This window comes from Acomys minous (assembly GCF_964271855.1).
Source record: "Acomys minous genome assembly, chromosome: 9".
Taxonomy (NCBI): domain Eukaryota; kingdom Metazoa; phylum Chordata; class Mammalia; order Rodentia; family Muridae; genus Acomys; species Acomys minous.
In genome coordinates, this window is record NC_140490.1 from 71351200 (window position 1) to 71367723 (window position 16524).

At 43.1% G+C, this 16524-nt stretch overlaps 1 protein-coding gene across 7 annotated transcripts in view; it reads right to left on the bottom strand.

Moving 5' to 3' along the window:
* ELMO1 (engulfment and cell motility 1) overlaps positions 1-16524 on the bottom strand; it is a 531552-nt gene that overhangs the window by 256764 nt on the left and 258264 nt on the right. For all 7 annotated transcript variants that reach the window (XM_084795120.1, XM_084795122.1, XM_084795124.1 and 4 more), the window contains one exon: positions 5631-5735. In XM_084795120.1, coding sequence (XP_084651246.1) covers positions 5631-5735 — 105 coding nt within the window. The remainder of the gene's footprint in view (positions 1-5630; positions 5736-16524) is intronic.

The window sequence follows — 16524 nt, forward strand, 5'->3', positions numbered from 1 at the left end:
TACAAGCTATCAAACAGACTTTTTATGAGTTGTTAGAGGTTCCTAGTACAGTGTACATCTAAAACCCCCAGAGGAAACAAGGAATTTCCCATATAGAAAGCAATTATTACTACTGCTTACTGTGTGTGCGCATGCACACGCGCGCAATTATTTCTTCTATGTGAGAGCCAAATCTTAGCTTTTCCTTTGCTACCACATCTGCTGTACATGGTACCATGTCTGCTAGGTGTTTGCTAATATTATTGAATGAGTTATTGAATGAATGATTGTAACTCTTATGGAAGTTTCCTTCAACGTTTTTTTAAAAAAAAACCTAAGGACATAGGCTTTCCCCCCATACCTTTTGAATTCTCTATCAATATACAAGCAACCATAGAAGAACCTCATTTTCATGTATTTGGTTTTGATTATTGTGCGTTTAAAGTTTAACTGGGTTTTGTCTGAAGACTGACGATAGGTCCTGAAATCTGGATTGCTTCTTCATGTTACTTTTCATGTCATGAGTTCTGAACCAAAAGATCGGTTGAGAATGATCTGCTCTGACACCATTACCAGGCTCTCTTACTCCTTGGAATAACATTGATTGGTATTAGCCAAATATTTGATAACATGATGGATGATTTATATCTGATTTCACATGGTGATTTCACTCCACACACAGTGTGATGCTTAGATCTGCAATTTCTCCTTGGGTTCTGTGCTCATCCAACGGTGGGGTAACTCAATTACACCCACAGCTTTCACTAGAACAGTTACTGCAGTTTGTTTAAGTATTACATAAGAAGCATAGCCACCCATCCAGAAATTCATGTGGCAAACAATATCCTTAGAAGTGTTATAAGCATGGAGGCCATGAATTTCAGATGAGAAGAAAAAAATATATAAAGCTAAGAAAATTCCATTCTTTTTTTCAGAGCCAGGTGGTGGTGGTGCATGCCTTTAGTTCTAGCACTCAGGGTTGGGGGTGTGGGTGGGCAGAGGCTGACTCTATGTGAGTTTGAGGCCAGTCTGTTTCACAGAGCAAGTTCCTGGCCATCCAAGGCTACACAGAGAAACTGTGTCTCAAGAAACAAAACAAAACAAAACAAAATTTATACAATATGTTTTAATCATGTATTTCTCTTCCCCCAACTCCTCCCTACGTACACAAACTCATGCTCTTTCTCTCTCTCTCTTTCAAAGGCCAAGAATCAAACAAACAATAAGACAAAAAAAAATACCAAAACAAAACATTTTAAAAGCATACAGAAACAAAGAAACATGGAGTCCATTTTGTGATGGCTAACTATTTTTTTTTTATTTCCTTAGTTAATAAGAAATTTTTGGAAGTTACTAGGCATGGGCCAAGAACTGAGGACATAAATGAACTTTGGTGTCTGCTTACACGTTTATTTTAGTCAAGTACAGGAGACAGGTGACACAGGTAAATACATTCAAAGCTATAAAAGGAATTCGACTTGAGTATTCGGGGTTCAGGGTGAATTATATCTTCCTGGGAGATGGCCACAGGACTTTTTTTTTAAGATGAGCTTTTCCTTGAGAGCTGTCCATCTGGGAGATGGCATGAAACATTCAAACATAGGGTGTCACACAAACTCAAATGGGGGATCTGCCTGGCTAACCTGTGACCAGCCATTACTTTATCGGGACAAAGGGTTAGGTGGCAGTGCACAGGACAAAGAGAAAGGTATGGGTAGTGAGAAAGAAAAGCACAGAGGTGATGGAAGAGACCTTAGCAGTCATTCAGATGCATTGACTAGGGCGGGTGCAGGCCCTGGAGAGAAGAAATACGAAGAATGACAAACCCAGTGGCTGTCATCTCTGCTCCTCAAGCTCACCGACTGTTTCATAGAGACACTCAGGCAGACGGCCCAAAAGCACGGATCAGGAAGAGGAAAAATGGGGCTCCACATGGCCAAGGATACCACTGTCCCCTTGAGGCTTCAATGGCACTCAGACTAAAAGTCACACCCTCTTCCTTGGATAGCCAAATTTACTTTAGCTCCAACCAAATTGCTTCTTCCTATTGGCACACTCCATACTTTGGTTGGGTTACCATCAATCCTCTACACTTTGTCAGTTTCTAAGCTCTCTTTCTCCACCATAGCTATGGCCTTATTTCTTACTGCTCACCCCTTGCTTTCTTCACTAGCCTCCAGCCTCTATTTCTCATGTTGGTTCTCTGAAAAGAGAGTGATTTTTGTGAAATAATATCTTTGTTTAATTCACTTAGGAGAATGTTCGGGTTTCTTGTATGGAAATTGTTGTATCTGCCTAAGAATAATGTTTAGGTTCAAAAAGTACCATAATATGGTTTCAGATGTCTTTAATGACATGTGCCTGCTTTGCCTGTGGCATTAGTGCCACTCCCATATTAAGGTCTGGTGGTGGTGGCTCCATGAACAAAGCACACACCATAACACCTCACCTTCATTTCTCCCTTTACGTGACACACTCATCTCGGGCTTGCCTTCTCCTGGCATGAGGGCCAATATTAGTCAACTTGACAGAATGTTGAATTGCACCAGCATGTTTGGGAAGGATTTCCTTGATTGGGTTAATGGAGGAGGCGGACCTACCCTAGAAGTGGATCCTTGACTGACTGAAAGGGAAGAAGCCAGTGGATTCCTAACATTTATTGCCAGCTTCTTGGCTACAGCAAGGTAACCTGCTACCTCAAGCTCCTGACACCACAACTTCCTTGTCATAGTGGACTGCATTCAGTGGAGTTGTGAACTGAAATAAGCCCTCCCCCATCAAATTGCTTTCGTCAAGGTATTTTATCACAGAAACAGTGGCTTGACAATGAATGGCCTTTGTAGGCTCATATAGTTGAACGCTTGGTTCCCAGTCAGTGGAACTATCTGGGAGGGACTAGGAGGCGTGGCCCTGTTGGAGGAGGTGTGTCACTGAGAATAGGTTTTGAGGTTTCTAAAGCCTGCACCAGGCCCAGTGTCACACTCTCTCTGCCTGCTACGTGGGGGTCATATTCCCAGGCCGACCTTACACCCTGAGTAGTTGGTCAGCACAAACTGAACCGGATGAGGAAGTGGGGAGAGAACAAGAGGTTGAGTCAGCAGAGAAGTGGAGCTAGGGAGCTGTGGGGAGGAGTCAATACGATTAAAATCTTAAGGGATTAATAAAATATCATTTAAAAAAATAAATCCCTCTCAATGTTTTGGAAGGAGCCTCCCAGGTCACAGATCAAACAAGGCCAGCCAACTGGAGTCACTCTGTGCTCTAGAGGACATCAGCTTCACTACCCTAGTGTCAACCTTCACAGCCACCCAGCTCCTGCTGGCAGAAAACCTCCAAGTTCACAAAAGTAAATGACATTTACACATGTAGCTTTGGCTTTCCATCTAGTAGTCAATGCCTCAAAGTTGGTGGGACCTAGAAAGCACCATGGGAGGGACTCTCACAAGAAAATGCAACAGTCTCGGAGCTACATGTGTCTCAGTCCCTACAAACAACTGCAGGAGAACAAAAAAGAGCAGCCTGGCTTTGCACCTAGGCGTCTCCTCAAGCCTCCATTAGATAGAAAGTTCTTTCAGGTTGCCATGGTATTAGTTTCACTCATCACAGTTTAGAAAACGCATTGAGAAATCACGCTTAAAACATTAAATTACTTTTCATAAGACATATGCTTCTTATGCAATTAACAATACATTTGGCACCAGCAAGCTCTAATCTTAGAGGCATTTATCTGCAACCATCAATCAGTTGATGGGAAATTAAATTTCTACTTGGCTTCTACTTTTCACACTCAATTCTCCAAGGCTAGATGTTGTATGATCTCCCTAAATACTAGTTTGCCTGAGATGAAAGGAGATTACACCCACAGAAAATCCTTGCACAGTAGATATATGTGTGTGTGTTTGTGTGTGAGGGAGAAGGGGTGGGGAGGGGAGGGAGAGAGAGATTAAGATTAAAAGGTTGGTGCCTTAGTTTGAGCGGGACCCCTGTGCCCAAATCTGCCTATCATAATGTTCTACTTGTAGGCTTCTAGGACCCTCTGGATCCTTCTACTTTGCCTTTCTCCATGATTCTCTCATCTAGAGTCCCACTAGAATGTCCTCTCCTCTGTCGCAGTTTCCTTGTAAGTGAAGGCTTTCGGAGAGTGGGATATGACTTTCTCACATACTCTGGTGCCTCACCTTTGACCATGTCCCCTGGAGGGGGAGACCTGGTGGCACTCAGAGGAAGGACAGCAGGTTACCAAGAAGAGACTTGATACCCTATGAGCATATAGAGGGGGAGGTAATCCCCCTCAGGAACAGTCATAGGGGAGGGGAATAAGGGGAAAATGGGAGGGAGGGAAGAATGAGAGGATACAAGGGATGGGATAACCATTGAGATGTAACAAGAATAAATTAATAAAGGAGGAAAAAAAAGAAAAAAAAAGGAAAAAAAAGATTAAAAGGTTTGGGGGGGGGCGTCTTTTTGTTTGATTTTGATACAAGCTCTCACTGTGTAGCCTTGGTTGGCATGGGACTCACTATGTGGACCCTGCTGGATGGTGCGTTTTCTCCCTGCAGACCACTCCACACACCCAATATCTGCTTGTGGCATAGCAACACTCGTCTCCAAGCCCCCACGGAGGAAGCCCCATCATGGCGAAAGCCCCACACACCTCCCTTGTTTAAGAGAAGAAAACTTGAGTCCAGACAATGGAATTCTCCACACTTAAATCACTAACCAGTAACAGTGCCAGGTCACACCTTCAGAAACCAATAAAACTGGGAGTCCAGCAGAGAATGTTCCAGAACACAGAGGACATGCTCAAGTTTCAGCTCAGTCTAAGTCTTCTCCCTGTGAGCCATTTTTCCTTCAAATGCTTTCTAACCTTTGGCCTAGCCATTATTGTAACTGCACACCAACGCCCATTTCTCCTTGATTTCAGTCTTGCACCTACTCCACCTCAATTACATCTGAGCTCTCCTCCCTGAAGACATAGACATCGGTCATCACAGGACTTCAGATGTGCAACCCAACGGGCAAGCTTTTATGTCATTGTCACCCGCTCTCTTCTCTACAGGACACTGCCCAGGCAGCAGGTGGCAGCTGCTATTTCACAGAAGCACAGAGATGTCCACTTTCTTCTGCCTCCCACCACCAACTAACATAGTGCCCGGAGGATGTCCCGACTGTTATGAAATGTAGAAAGACGTCTCTCCACAAATTTCCCAATTTTCTCTGTATTTGTGCTTAGTGTATTGCATCTCTTAACATTAGACTGAAATGGTCGATACAGCTCTGGGGAACCGGGGCCACTTTCTAACCGCAGGAATAAGCCTAAAGGGAGTCTCTACCAAACTTGACATTTTGCAGGATTTGAGTATATAGTTAATTTCTGTCCCTTTGTTACTTAAGAGATTGTCCTCATACTTTTATATTAAACTAAGAAAAAAATTTACCCAGTACCGAACTTTATTGTTTAAATATGATATATGAAACCCTTACAAGTTAGGCGTTCTTATTTTGGCCCCTTGATCAATTTCGTGTCTTTAGTTTACCACTAACAAGAGGAAACACTCTGGGCGACTCATATAAGAACCCATCTCCTTCTGTGCGTGGGTTTGAAAACCGAGTTCCAAAGGACAGTACCTGAGAAGAGCTGGCATGCTTACCCGAATATACGCGTCCTGGTGGTGCTTAGCGAAATACAGCATGTTGTCCAGGGCCAGCATCCCAGGGGGCGTCTGCGTGAAGTCCATGGCAGGGTTGACATGATTCTGTATAGAGAACAAAAGATTTCTACCATTAGCACATCAGCAGATGTCATCAACACCAAAGAACTGAGATCTCAAGACTGAAGTGTCACGGGTGAATGACAAATAATAAAAAATGATGGCATTGCCTGCTTCCACGCCAATCTACGTGCATGGGAATTCGCCCAGCTCTTTAGGTCCAGGAAAGAACCAGCTTTTATTCATGGAGTTGAAAGACCCAGTTAGAGATCGAATATTAAATTATAAAGAAAGAATAATTGGTGAATTCTATTTATGATGGCGATACTGAAGTGAAACCAATGGCATTTGGGAGGGAAGATGTGGGGTGAAGCCACAACCCTGTCATTTATGATAGACGACGACCCCCAGGAAGCCACAACCTACCCTCATCTTAATCCTCATGTGAGGCCAAGTAGGATCATGCCTTTTGGTTGGTTTGTGAACTGTCCAGGGATAGACAGGTCTCTAAGTCCAGGCAGTGGGTACAGTGTAGATGGGCACAGGGTTCTGATATTTGCTTGCCCCCAAGAAGTGTATCTAGCATGAGCTGCCACACACAACATGGGATGGCTTCATACAGTTATCCATAGGCGGGGTTGGAGCCTGACTGATGCGCTCTCTAACATCAGTCACCACAATCAGCTCAGACTGCATAGATTCAAGAAAACTATGGTTTAAAAAAAATTTATACTAAAAAAAGAAAAAAAAAAGAAAAAGAATATTGCTAAAGACAAGCTGTTCTTACTGTGTAGAGACGCTGGCTTTTGTACACTGATTTTATAACCTTCGTCCATGCTGCATTCACATAGTACTGACAGGTAGGTTAGGGTTGGTGGTTGCTTTGTCGTCAGAGTTTTCTACCATAGGTGATAAATGATGCCATCTTCAAACATAGAGAATATAACCTCAACCTTTCCAGTATGAATGACTTCCTGTCTCTTACCTAATTGTTCCTGTTGGTACATCCAGAACCTTGTTGGATAAGAATTACGAAAATGGGTATACTGACCCACAATATACATTATAGCCATATGAGATAATGTATTTGTTGAATCACTAGAATTAATGTTCCACAATTTATAACTACTTCTGAACATCATGTTGTGTGTGATAAAAATCACAGAGTATCGCCAGGGCAGAACATTTGCACAGAACTTGTGGGAGTAGCCAACCAGTGTCTCCTCTGACCCAAGGCCCAATTGATGATAAAGAACCCACACATGACACTGCTTGGGCAACCAACAACCAGAGACTAGATAGCCCATAGACCTAGGGTAAAACCAAACACTACTGGTACAAATACATAAATACATAAATAAAATCAATACAGTGGTTCCTAATGATATTCTGCTATACTCATAGATCAGGGCCTTCTCCAGTCTTCATCAGAGAGGCTTTCTTCTGGCAGCAGATGGGAACAGATGAGCCCCCCCCTGCTCCCCCCCACCCCCCCCCCCCCCGCCTCCAGCCAGACATTATGCAGAGAGAGGCTAAATTGGATGTCTCCATCAAGTCTCTCCCTTCAGAGTTCAGGGGATCCCACTGAACAGGAGGCAGAACGCTTGTATGAGCCGGAGGGGATGGAGGAAGCAGGAGGACAAGGCCCTCTGAATCAACTAAGCAAGGCTCCTAGGAGCTCACAGAAAGCAAAGCAGCAAAAGCAGGGCCTACACGGGTCTTCTGTGTACATATTATAGCTAATCACTTAGTACTTTTATGGGACTCCTGGCTGTGAGAATGAATGTGTCTCTGACTCTTTTTGTCTACTCTTGGGACGCGTTTCCTCCTGTGATGTTGCTGTGTTCAACTTCAATATGATAGATTTTGCCTCATCTTATTATGTTTCCTATTATGTTTTATTTTGTCCTGTTTGGTTAGCTCTTAGAGGCCTGTTCTTTTCTAATGAAAGAACAGAAAGGAAGTGGATCAGAAGGGAGTGGAGGTAGGGAGGAACTGGGAGGAGTTGAAGGAGGGGAAACTATAATCAAGATGCATTGTATGAGAATCTATTTCAATAAAAATTTTTTAAAGAAAGAAAAATTAAATTCAATCTCCAAATCATCAAATATAATGGCTTTTTTTTTTTTGCCTTGGTGTCAGTCTTGACCTCCTTAAAATCCATGTAATTTGCACGAAACAATTATTTTCACAGTATGTCTGAATACTTTCTAATAAAAAGTTTTACTAGGGAAACTTTGGTTGATAGTGAGTCTTTCTAACCTTAGTATCAGAAAGCCTTCTTTCTGCGTCAAGGTTCAAGCCACCTACAGTTCCCCACATTTGAATAATGTGTTCATTTGAACAAGAGTTTGTGTCACCTGTCTTTCCCAGGATGATCTGACGTTTAATTTAAGAACTAATAAGACCATCTAAAATCTCGGGAGAGTGGTTCCGCCTGTAGCCCAGAGTTCCTGTTCCAAAGCGTCTAGTGCATCATGTGTATGCAGTGGGCGGTATTATCACAATGGTTTGGATGTTATTATGACATTCCATCCTGATTCATGTGATAAAACATTGGCAAGCTTGTAAAATACTGAGGATCAACTACTGATGAGAAAGATATAACTAGCTAATGAAATTAATATGACAAAAAATCATTTAGCATTTCAAACACAGTGCAGCTCAGTCTTATTTTTTAATTATGTCTTTTTCTATATCTACGTGCACTTGTGAGTGCCGGAGACTTCAGAGGACAGAAGGCATTGGAACGCCTAGAGCTGGCATGGCAGCCAGTTATGAGCCACTCAATTTGGTGCTGGGAACTGAACCCTCGCCTTAGAAAGAGCAGCTCACACTCCTCTAACCACTGAGCCATCTTTTCAACTCCAGTTCAGTCATAATTTGATATTTATTGGCATGAGAGGGTCCAATTAATATCCAACTGAAAAAATTCAGAGTACCTGAAATAACTCAAAAAATATTACACCAAATTTAGTTATTTAATTCAAGATAGTAGAACTTAACCCATGTAGACAAACTGATTACTCTGACACTGCTGGTTTTCCTGAGCCTGGGTGACATCACAGGGACTGCTACTGAGTAGTTTAAAGTGCTACTGCCATCTACACTTGGTGAACCCTGAATTTTACCACATCCTCATCAAGCAGATGCTGCGCTGTCCTTGTGGACTCATGAGAAATTGGGTAGATGCCTCCAGAAGCCTAGCAGGACCTCAGAGCATGCATGGCTTTAGCCAAATCTTGGTAATGTCTTTTTTGGACACTATACCTCAACCACATTCTGTTCCTACATGTTCTCTTCCCTGGTGAACACATTTACTTTGCTACTTCTGGCATTTGGACTAAAAGGAGTTTCTTTCACAAAGGTATAGGCTATCCAGTATTAGCCGCGACGTAGCACAGGCTAGCCAACGAGGCAGAGTGATACACATGAGAACAAAACGCAATACTCATTTCAGAGCTAGTTCTAGTATTAGTCTATCCATCCATTGTAAAGGTAGATAAATAGGAAAGCAAGCTCTGCCTGGCCATGCAATCTCAGCTACTCAGGCGGTTGAGGCAGGAGGATCCCAAGGTTAAGGTTTGTCTGGCCTATAGAGGGAATTCAAAGCCATCTTGAACAACTGAATGAGGCCTGTCTCAGAAACATTATAGAGAGCTAAGGACATGCCTGACTGTTAGGATACTTGCCTAGAATGTATGAAGCCCCCTCCAGTCTCTAATACTAAAGAAAAGGAATTCAACTGAAAGAAAAATAACTTCTCTGAATTCTGAACGTAATCCTAACAACCCGCTAGAAGTATTATTAAGGGAGTTGACTAAGAGAATGCTCCAATAACGTAAGAGTCATCACTCTTGCTTAAATTTTACATCTAGGACCCTTGATGCTTGCTTACTCCCATCAATCATCTTCTTCCTTGGCCATATAACGTGCCCACTACATAGAGTGCTGGTATTCAGAGGGTCCTCATAGTGAAAGGAAGAGAGAGGGATGGAGGAAAACAGTCAGAGATGGAGCAGAGAGCTGTATAAACCTACGCACAGTGTCCGCGTACTTCTATCACCTCCAGACTACCTGGATTACCTAACCTAATGCCAACACTATGAAATGGTGCTATAATGTGTCATTACAGAATAATGAAATTAAAAGGGTCTATTTGTGTTTGGTACAGAATAAACTCCCTTCAAGCATTTTCAACCCATGGTTGACTGAATCTGTGGACAAGGAACCCATGGATGCAGAGGGCTGACTGCAATAGATGTTTAGAGCTCCATTACGGTTCCATGTAGCCAGTTGGTAGATAACAAAATCACACATCAAGCTGTAGATGTTGTGCAAAGTGTCCCCATCACACCCTCACCGGGTCCATGAGGCTATGATCTATCTTCTTGTGAGGCAGACTCAGTTTGAGTAGCTTGTCAGTTTCAGAGCCAGAGGCGGAACCCAGGGTATAAATATGAGGCAGAATCCTGTATGGTCAGGATGCTGGTCAATCTGACATTGCTGCAGATTTCACAAAGACATCCAGTGCAGGTCCCTCACTGTCAGCGCTTCTCAGGGCACATTATCCCCTCAGGCAGAATGAGCCTGTGGTGCATCCTATTTAAGCAGGAACTATGTTTCCATCCCTCCCAGACTCTGTAGCAGACCAGATTCTCTGTGCCCTGCTGGTCTTCAGCAAATAGGCTCTTGCTACACAATAGACAATTAGAAAATTGCTTTTGATTACTCAACAAATTTTTCTAATTAAGAAACATCACTGTACTTTAGATGAAGAATATTCTATTTTGTAGACGGATGAACTGATTCCAGGTAAGATGGTTCCAGTCTCCTGATTATATGTTGGTGTCTGTTCTTTTCTTTTAAACATATATTTTATTTATTCATATTACATCTCAATTGTTATCCCATCCCTTGTATCCTCCCTCCCATTTTCCCCTTACTCCCCTCCCCTATGACAGTGACTGAGGGGGACCTCCACCCCCTATATATGATCATAGGGTATCAAGTCTCTTCTTGGTAGCCTGGTGTCTGTTCTTTAATAGGGAGTGAAATCATTTTACATCCATAGATTTTTTTTTATAACAAGAAAAGGAACGGAACTACAGGCCTAAATGTTTGAAAGTTTTCTGTACTGTCACAAAAAAAAAAAAATTAGAAATATGGGAGACCTCAGCAAGGCCAAGAGCTGGGCCACGCCTTCCTCACTGATGAGGTGCTCTGCGTACAGATTTATTTTCTTTTCTTGTTCTATGTTATTTCTTCCACCTGTCTTGAAAAGGAAGGCGTAAGGCTTTGATGAATAGCCTGCTAGTTCCCCTTGTTTTACTGCAAGGCGTGTGCACCTCTGTACCTTCTTCTGGGATGTCATTTGTTAGCTCCTGAGGAAGTGGTGCTCCGTGAGGCACAGCAGACAGCACTCAGCTCCCAGCGGATGGGGAACAGAATGGCTGCGTTCTTTTCCAAAGCACCAGGGACTCCATTTGGGAGCAATGACCAACCAGCAAGAGACAGAGCAAGGTCCTTCAGCGTGAATACCTTCGGCACAGGCACTTCTTCCATACCTACACTTGGGGCCAGCAGGCCTTGTGCTCTCCCAAGGGGCTTACTAGAGAACCGGCTGCTGGACTCACCACCACCAGAGTCCAATTTGTTAGCCCTGTCTGAGTCAAGAACTTGCAACTATAATAAATTCTCTGGCAACATACCTGCTGCTGGTTGGTGGACCTCACTTTGAGACCTGCTGGAAGGTACAATAGCTCATCTCCAACTACACAGACAGTATTGGAAGATGGGAAACTGGGTCTCTCAATATCCAGAATCTCATACAAGATCTACTACATCACATTTAATTCACTGGATCAACATTAATACACATGCCGTGCACCTGGTATGTGTTTAGGCTGTACATTTTGAAATGAATTTATTCAGAAAGGGGGGGGTTATATTTTAGAAGCCTCTTATTTACCCTATCTCTAAGAGAAATGATATGCATTAACACCTTGATGGGAAGTGGTAATCGGTCAATATTGTCTGCCCTCAGCTTCCTCCTGGTTGGGGAAACAGAGCTGGTAAGAGCCTGAATGATTTTTAAATGATCTGTGTTTTTCAATTACCAATGCCATGCTAGTCCTTCATTAGTGTGGATAATAGAGAGATGATTACAATAATGCCTGCCAGATGGCATATCATGGGAAAACCCTTGGAGGATTTAGGAGTTAATATTTGTGCTATATGAGGGTCTACATTTGTTCAACAAATATAGCATTATAAGCAACCTTTAAAACAAATCACATTGAGTGAATATTCATTCAGCACAGAACATTCAGACATTGGTTAATCAGGCAGTGGAAGGGCATGCTCTCCAGGGGGAAGGAGGGTCACGCAGGAGCTGGAAGCAATATGCTGCTCATGTCACCTCCTCACTCAGGGGCACTAAGTGCATGATATTTCATCAAGCTCTGTAGGCTAGAAGAGAGCCCGGAATATAGCTGGAGATTCACTGGGGAGCTGTTGAAAATCCCAATGTGCAGTATATACCCCAAATTAGAGAGAAACTAACTGGGAGCTAAGCAATTAGATTCTTAAACCTCACGCGTGATTATGATGCCCCCAAAGACGCTAACAGCCACTTTTCCAGACCAGTGATTCTCAAACTGGAAGGAATGTCAGAACCTCCCTGCGGCTAGGGTAAAGGCTGCTGTTTCTAGTCCAGTGGGATCGGGCAGAGCTCAAGAATGGTATAAAAATGAAGCTGTGTGGGACGCTATGATGACCCCATCCTGAGGAAAATAATGTAAGTGGTAGAGGGGCTACTAATGACATGAGAGAAAGACAGGAGTTCATAAGGCTACAGGTTTAAGAGGAGATAGAGGGATTGGGGAGAGGAAAAGGTATGGAGTAGGTTAGCCAAAGCTGAAGGTATATAAAGAAACCTTATTGAAATGAGTATATATGCTAATTTAATTTCTTTATTAAAAAGTAGTTTAAACAAAAGGACCCTACACGGATGGACTATAACGATCGCAGAAGACAGGGTTGTTAACTGAAAATCTCACAGCCAGGCACAGGAGACCCCACTACAGGCTATTGGTCAGAGTGGCTCCAGAGGCACCCAAAATAGCACACAGGCTACCGCTATTGCTCTTGGCTATACACTATAACTACGTGATAAGACCTTTTTTTCGCTGAAGACACCACTCACTTTGGCTTCATGCTGACCAGGAAACTCTCTTCCTGCCAGAAACAGCATCTTACTCAGCGCTGGACCTTGCCTTCTGTAACCCTGACCTGCCTGGAAAGCTATCCTCTAGTGAAATAGTGTTAGGACACTTGTGAAGATACCCAACTGCTTTCTGACTGGATATATGTCTGCTCTACAAGAGAGGTGTCTGTCACTGTAAGTCTGGTGAGAAGGTGATGACAAGGGAGATCATAGGCCCAAGGGAATAAACTACTGGGTTTTTTTTTCTTCTAAATGTTCACACTGTCATACTGTCTACTAAATATTTATGTTTATATTCATAGTTTTATTCTGTCAACTTTTGTCAGAGACGTTTCTTTAGACATAAGAAAATGGTTAGTTCGGAGATTCATAACTGGTCAACGCACTGAGTATAAATAACCATGAGTGTTCAACAGTGGATGGGTCACCCACATCAGCCTCGTCTCAGCCACGGCTCAGAGAAAACACACAAGAGTGGGTGGGAAGAAAGTCAGAGCTGAGACGGGGAGGAGAGGGCTGTGAAGTCCTGGCCTGTAGACATGGCATGGCTATTCACAGCAGCCGGGAATGCCTGGACAAGATGGAGGGGACTCTCCCCTTGGCAAAGGAGCAACTGATGGCTGCTGAGGGAGGAAGGGCCACTCTCCTTTGAGGATGTGGAAGCTGGAAGGTTGTCCATGTCCACTGGACAGTATTAATTGGACTAGGGGGGTTGTTAGTAACAGAAAAGGGAGGGCATGATGTTGGGGTAGAGATGAGGAGGTGGAGGGAGTCAGTGGAAAATGAATGTGATTAAAATTCACTGTATAAAAGTATAAAATTTTCTAAGAATAAATAAAAATATTACTAAAAATAAAAATTTTTAAATCAAATCAAAAATTAAAAGTATTTTCTCTTTGTCAAAACAATTCAAGTTTCTTGGGAAAATGCCTAAGAACAAAAATAAATAAATGAAACTCTCAATCTCACAACTCAAAAGAATTCTGTTAAATTTCACTGTATATTTTCCAAATACATTGTGATGGTTTGAATAGGGATGGTCCCCATAGACTCATGTATTTGAATGCTTGGCCCATAGGGAGTGGCACTTAGGAGGTGTGACCTTGTTGGAGTAGTTGTGGCCTTGCTGAATAAAGTGTGTCACTGTGGGGGCAGGCTACGCCCAGTGTGGCGGTCTCTTCTGCTGCCTGTGGCTCCTCCAGCACCATGTCCGCCCACACGCTGCCATGCTTCACACCATGATGACAATGGACTAAACGTATGCAACCGTAAGCCAGCCTCAGTTAAATGTTTTCCTTTGTAAGAGTTGCCATGGTCCTCTCCTAACCCTATGAGCATATACAGGGGGAGGAGATCCGCCTCAGTCACAGTCATTGGGGAGGAGATTAAGGGGAAAATGGGAGGGAGGGAGGGAGGAATGGGAGGATACAAGGGATGGGAAAACAATTTAGATGTAATATGAATAAATTAATAAAATGTATTTTAAAAGTTGCCTTGGTCATGGTGTCACTTCACAGCAATAAACTAAGACATATATTTATGTGTATTGTTTATAGTTTCCAGGTGTGCAAGTGTACTGAAATGAAATTCAGCAACATATACTTTGAAAAGTACTTATTAATTCACAACTGAAATGTAAAGTGTAAAACAATAACTAAATCCTTTTATGAGCGGCAGTATTCTAAAGCCACCCTAACCAAATGCAAGGAGGCAGGGATCTCTGTCCTTGCTGAGGTAGTTGGAACCTCCATGTCCTGTATCAAGTAGTGGGACAGGCAGCAACTTTTACCGCAATGGCTGCTCTAGGCAAGGCAGAACACACACTCAGAGCACAGCTCACAACTCTGTTGGTTTCAGTCATTTGCATAATGAGGCTCTTGGAAGTGTTTGACCTCACAATTTCCCACATAAGCCAGTGTCTCCAACAAGTATCATTGAGGAATTTTCTATTCTAGTCTTGGTCCCTCCCCATTAAATGTAGGAAGAAGGGGGCTGGAGAGATGGCTCAGAGGTTAAGAGTACTGGCTGTTCTTCCAGAGGTCCTGAGTTCAATTTCCAGCAACTACATGGTGGCTCCTAACCATCTATAATGAGATCTGGTGCACTCTTCTGACCTGCTGGCTTACATGCAGGCAGAATACTATATAAACAAACAAACAAACAAACAAATAAATCTTTTTTTAAAAATGTAGGAAGAATCTAGAGTTTTGCTGGTGGTAATTCATGATTGTGATGGCAGCAAGTTCGAGGCCAGCCTGGACTGTAAAAGGACTCTCAGGCCAGCACAGGATAAATAAACAAAAATGCAATAGGACGATAGTGGAGAAGACAGCCTGTCTAATCTTACGTAGGAGAGAGCAAACACGGAGAGGAACAGAAACATGGCTGACCTGGTGTGGGCACTGAGAGTGGGGCATCGTGCTGGGAGCTGAATTCAGGATTTCAGATAATCCTCCAAGTCCCCTGACAGAGTTAGAAAAGGGGATGGGTGCTATTCTCATCTTCCCGGTGAGGGTCAGGACTTGAGACTGCGGCAAAGTCTCAGTTACTAAATGTGACAACCTTGGCAATTTCTTAGGGATTTTTTTTTTTACATTATTTTCTAACTTAGGTTCAAAAAAGCTTCAGAAAATAGGAAGCAAAACGGACTTGATGAGAGGAATATAACAACAGTCTTGAGAAATTGAAGCATATCCCTACAGAACAGAGGAAATCTGGCCTACGAATAATTCATGAGAACCCAGTTCCTCATCATTAAAATTTGATTCTTTGAGTAACTCACAAAGGATCCTCATGAAAAAAAAAAAAACACCCAGGATGAAGCCAAAGATCCAGGCCCCAGCATTTCCACCTCACGTAGCCCCCTCCCCCCCCCCCACCCCCACCCCCACTTCTCTCAGTTGCTGTTCCTTCCTTTCGTGCCTGGACTCCCGAGGACCTCTGCAGACCTCTTGAAATCTCCCCACCCAGAAGCCACCTCTAGGCCTCAACCCTGGCTCTACATCCCCTTGATAACTTCAAACTAAACCTAAACCGTTGGACAACGAAGTCTAGTTGAGCTGATCTGCGGATTGTCTCCATTTACCACGGAACCAAGAAAGCCTCCTCCCTTGGGGATGCTGCCCACCCCAGGGAACTCTATATCCACACACAGTGCTAAGAGTTAAAACTACAGGGGAGGTTCTGTGTCTAGAAAGGTACTGACACGCACACATATACGTGTACACGCATGTGCACTCACACACGACTTGCATCTTGTGACCACGTGTATAAGACTCTTCATCAAGGGACCGGGAAGACAGCTCCATGGTTAAGAACACGCACTGCTCTTGCAAAGGACTTGAGTTTGGTTCCCAACACCCACATCAAGGAGTTCACCGCTACCTTTGACTCTAGCTCTAGGGGATCACATGTCTGCATTTGTGTGCATATACTCATCCTATACATACACACATGATAAAATATAAAACATTTTAAAAAAGAACCTTTCATCAAAAATATCCATATCTGGGGCCAGTGACATGGCTCAGTGGGTAAAGGTGCTTCTCAGCAGGACTGCTGGGCTAAGTTCCATCCCCAGGACCCTCAAGTTAGAATAAAGAACTA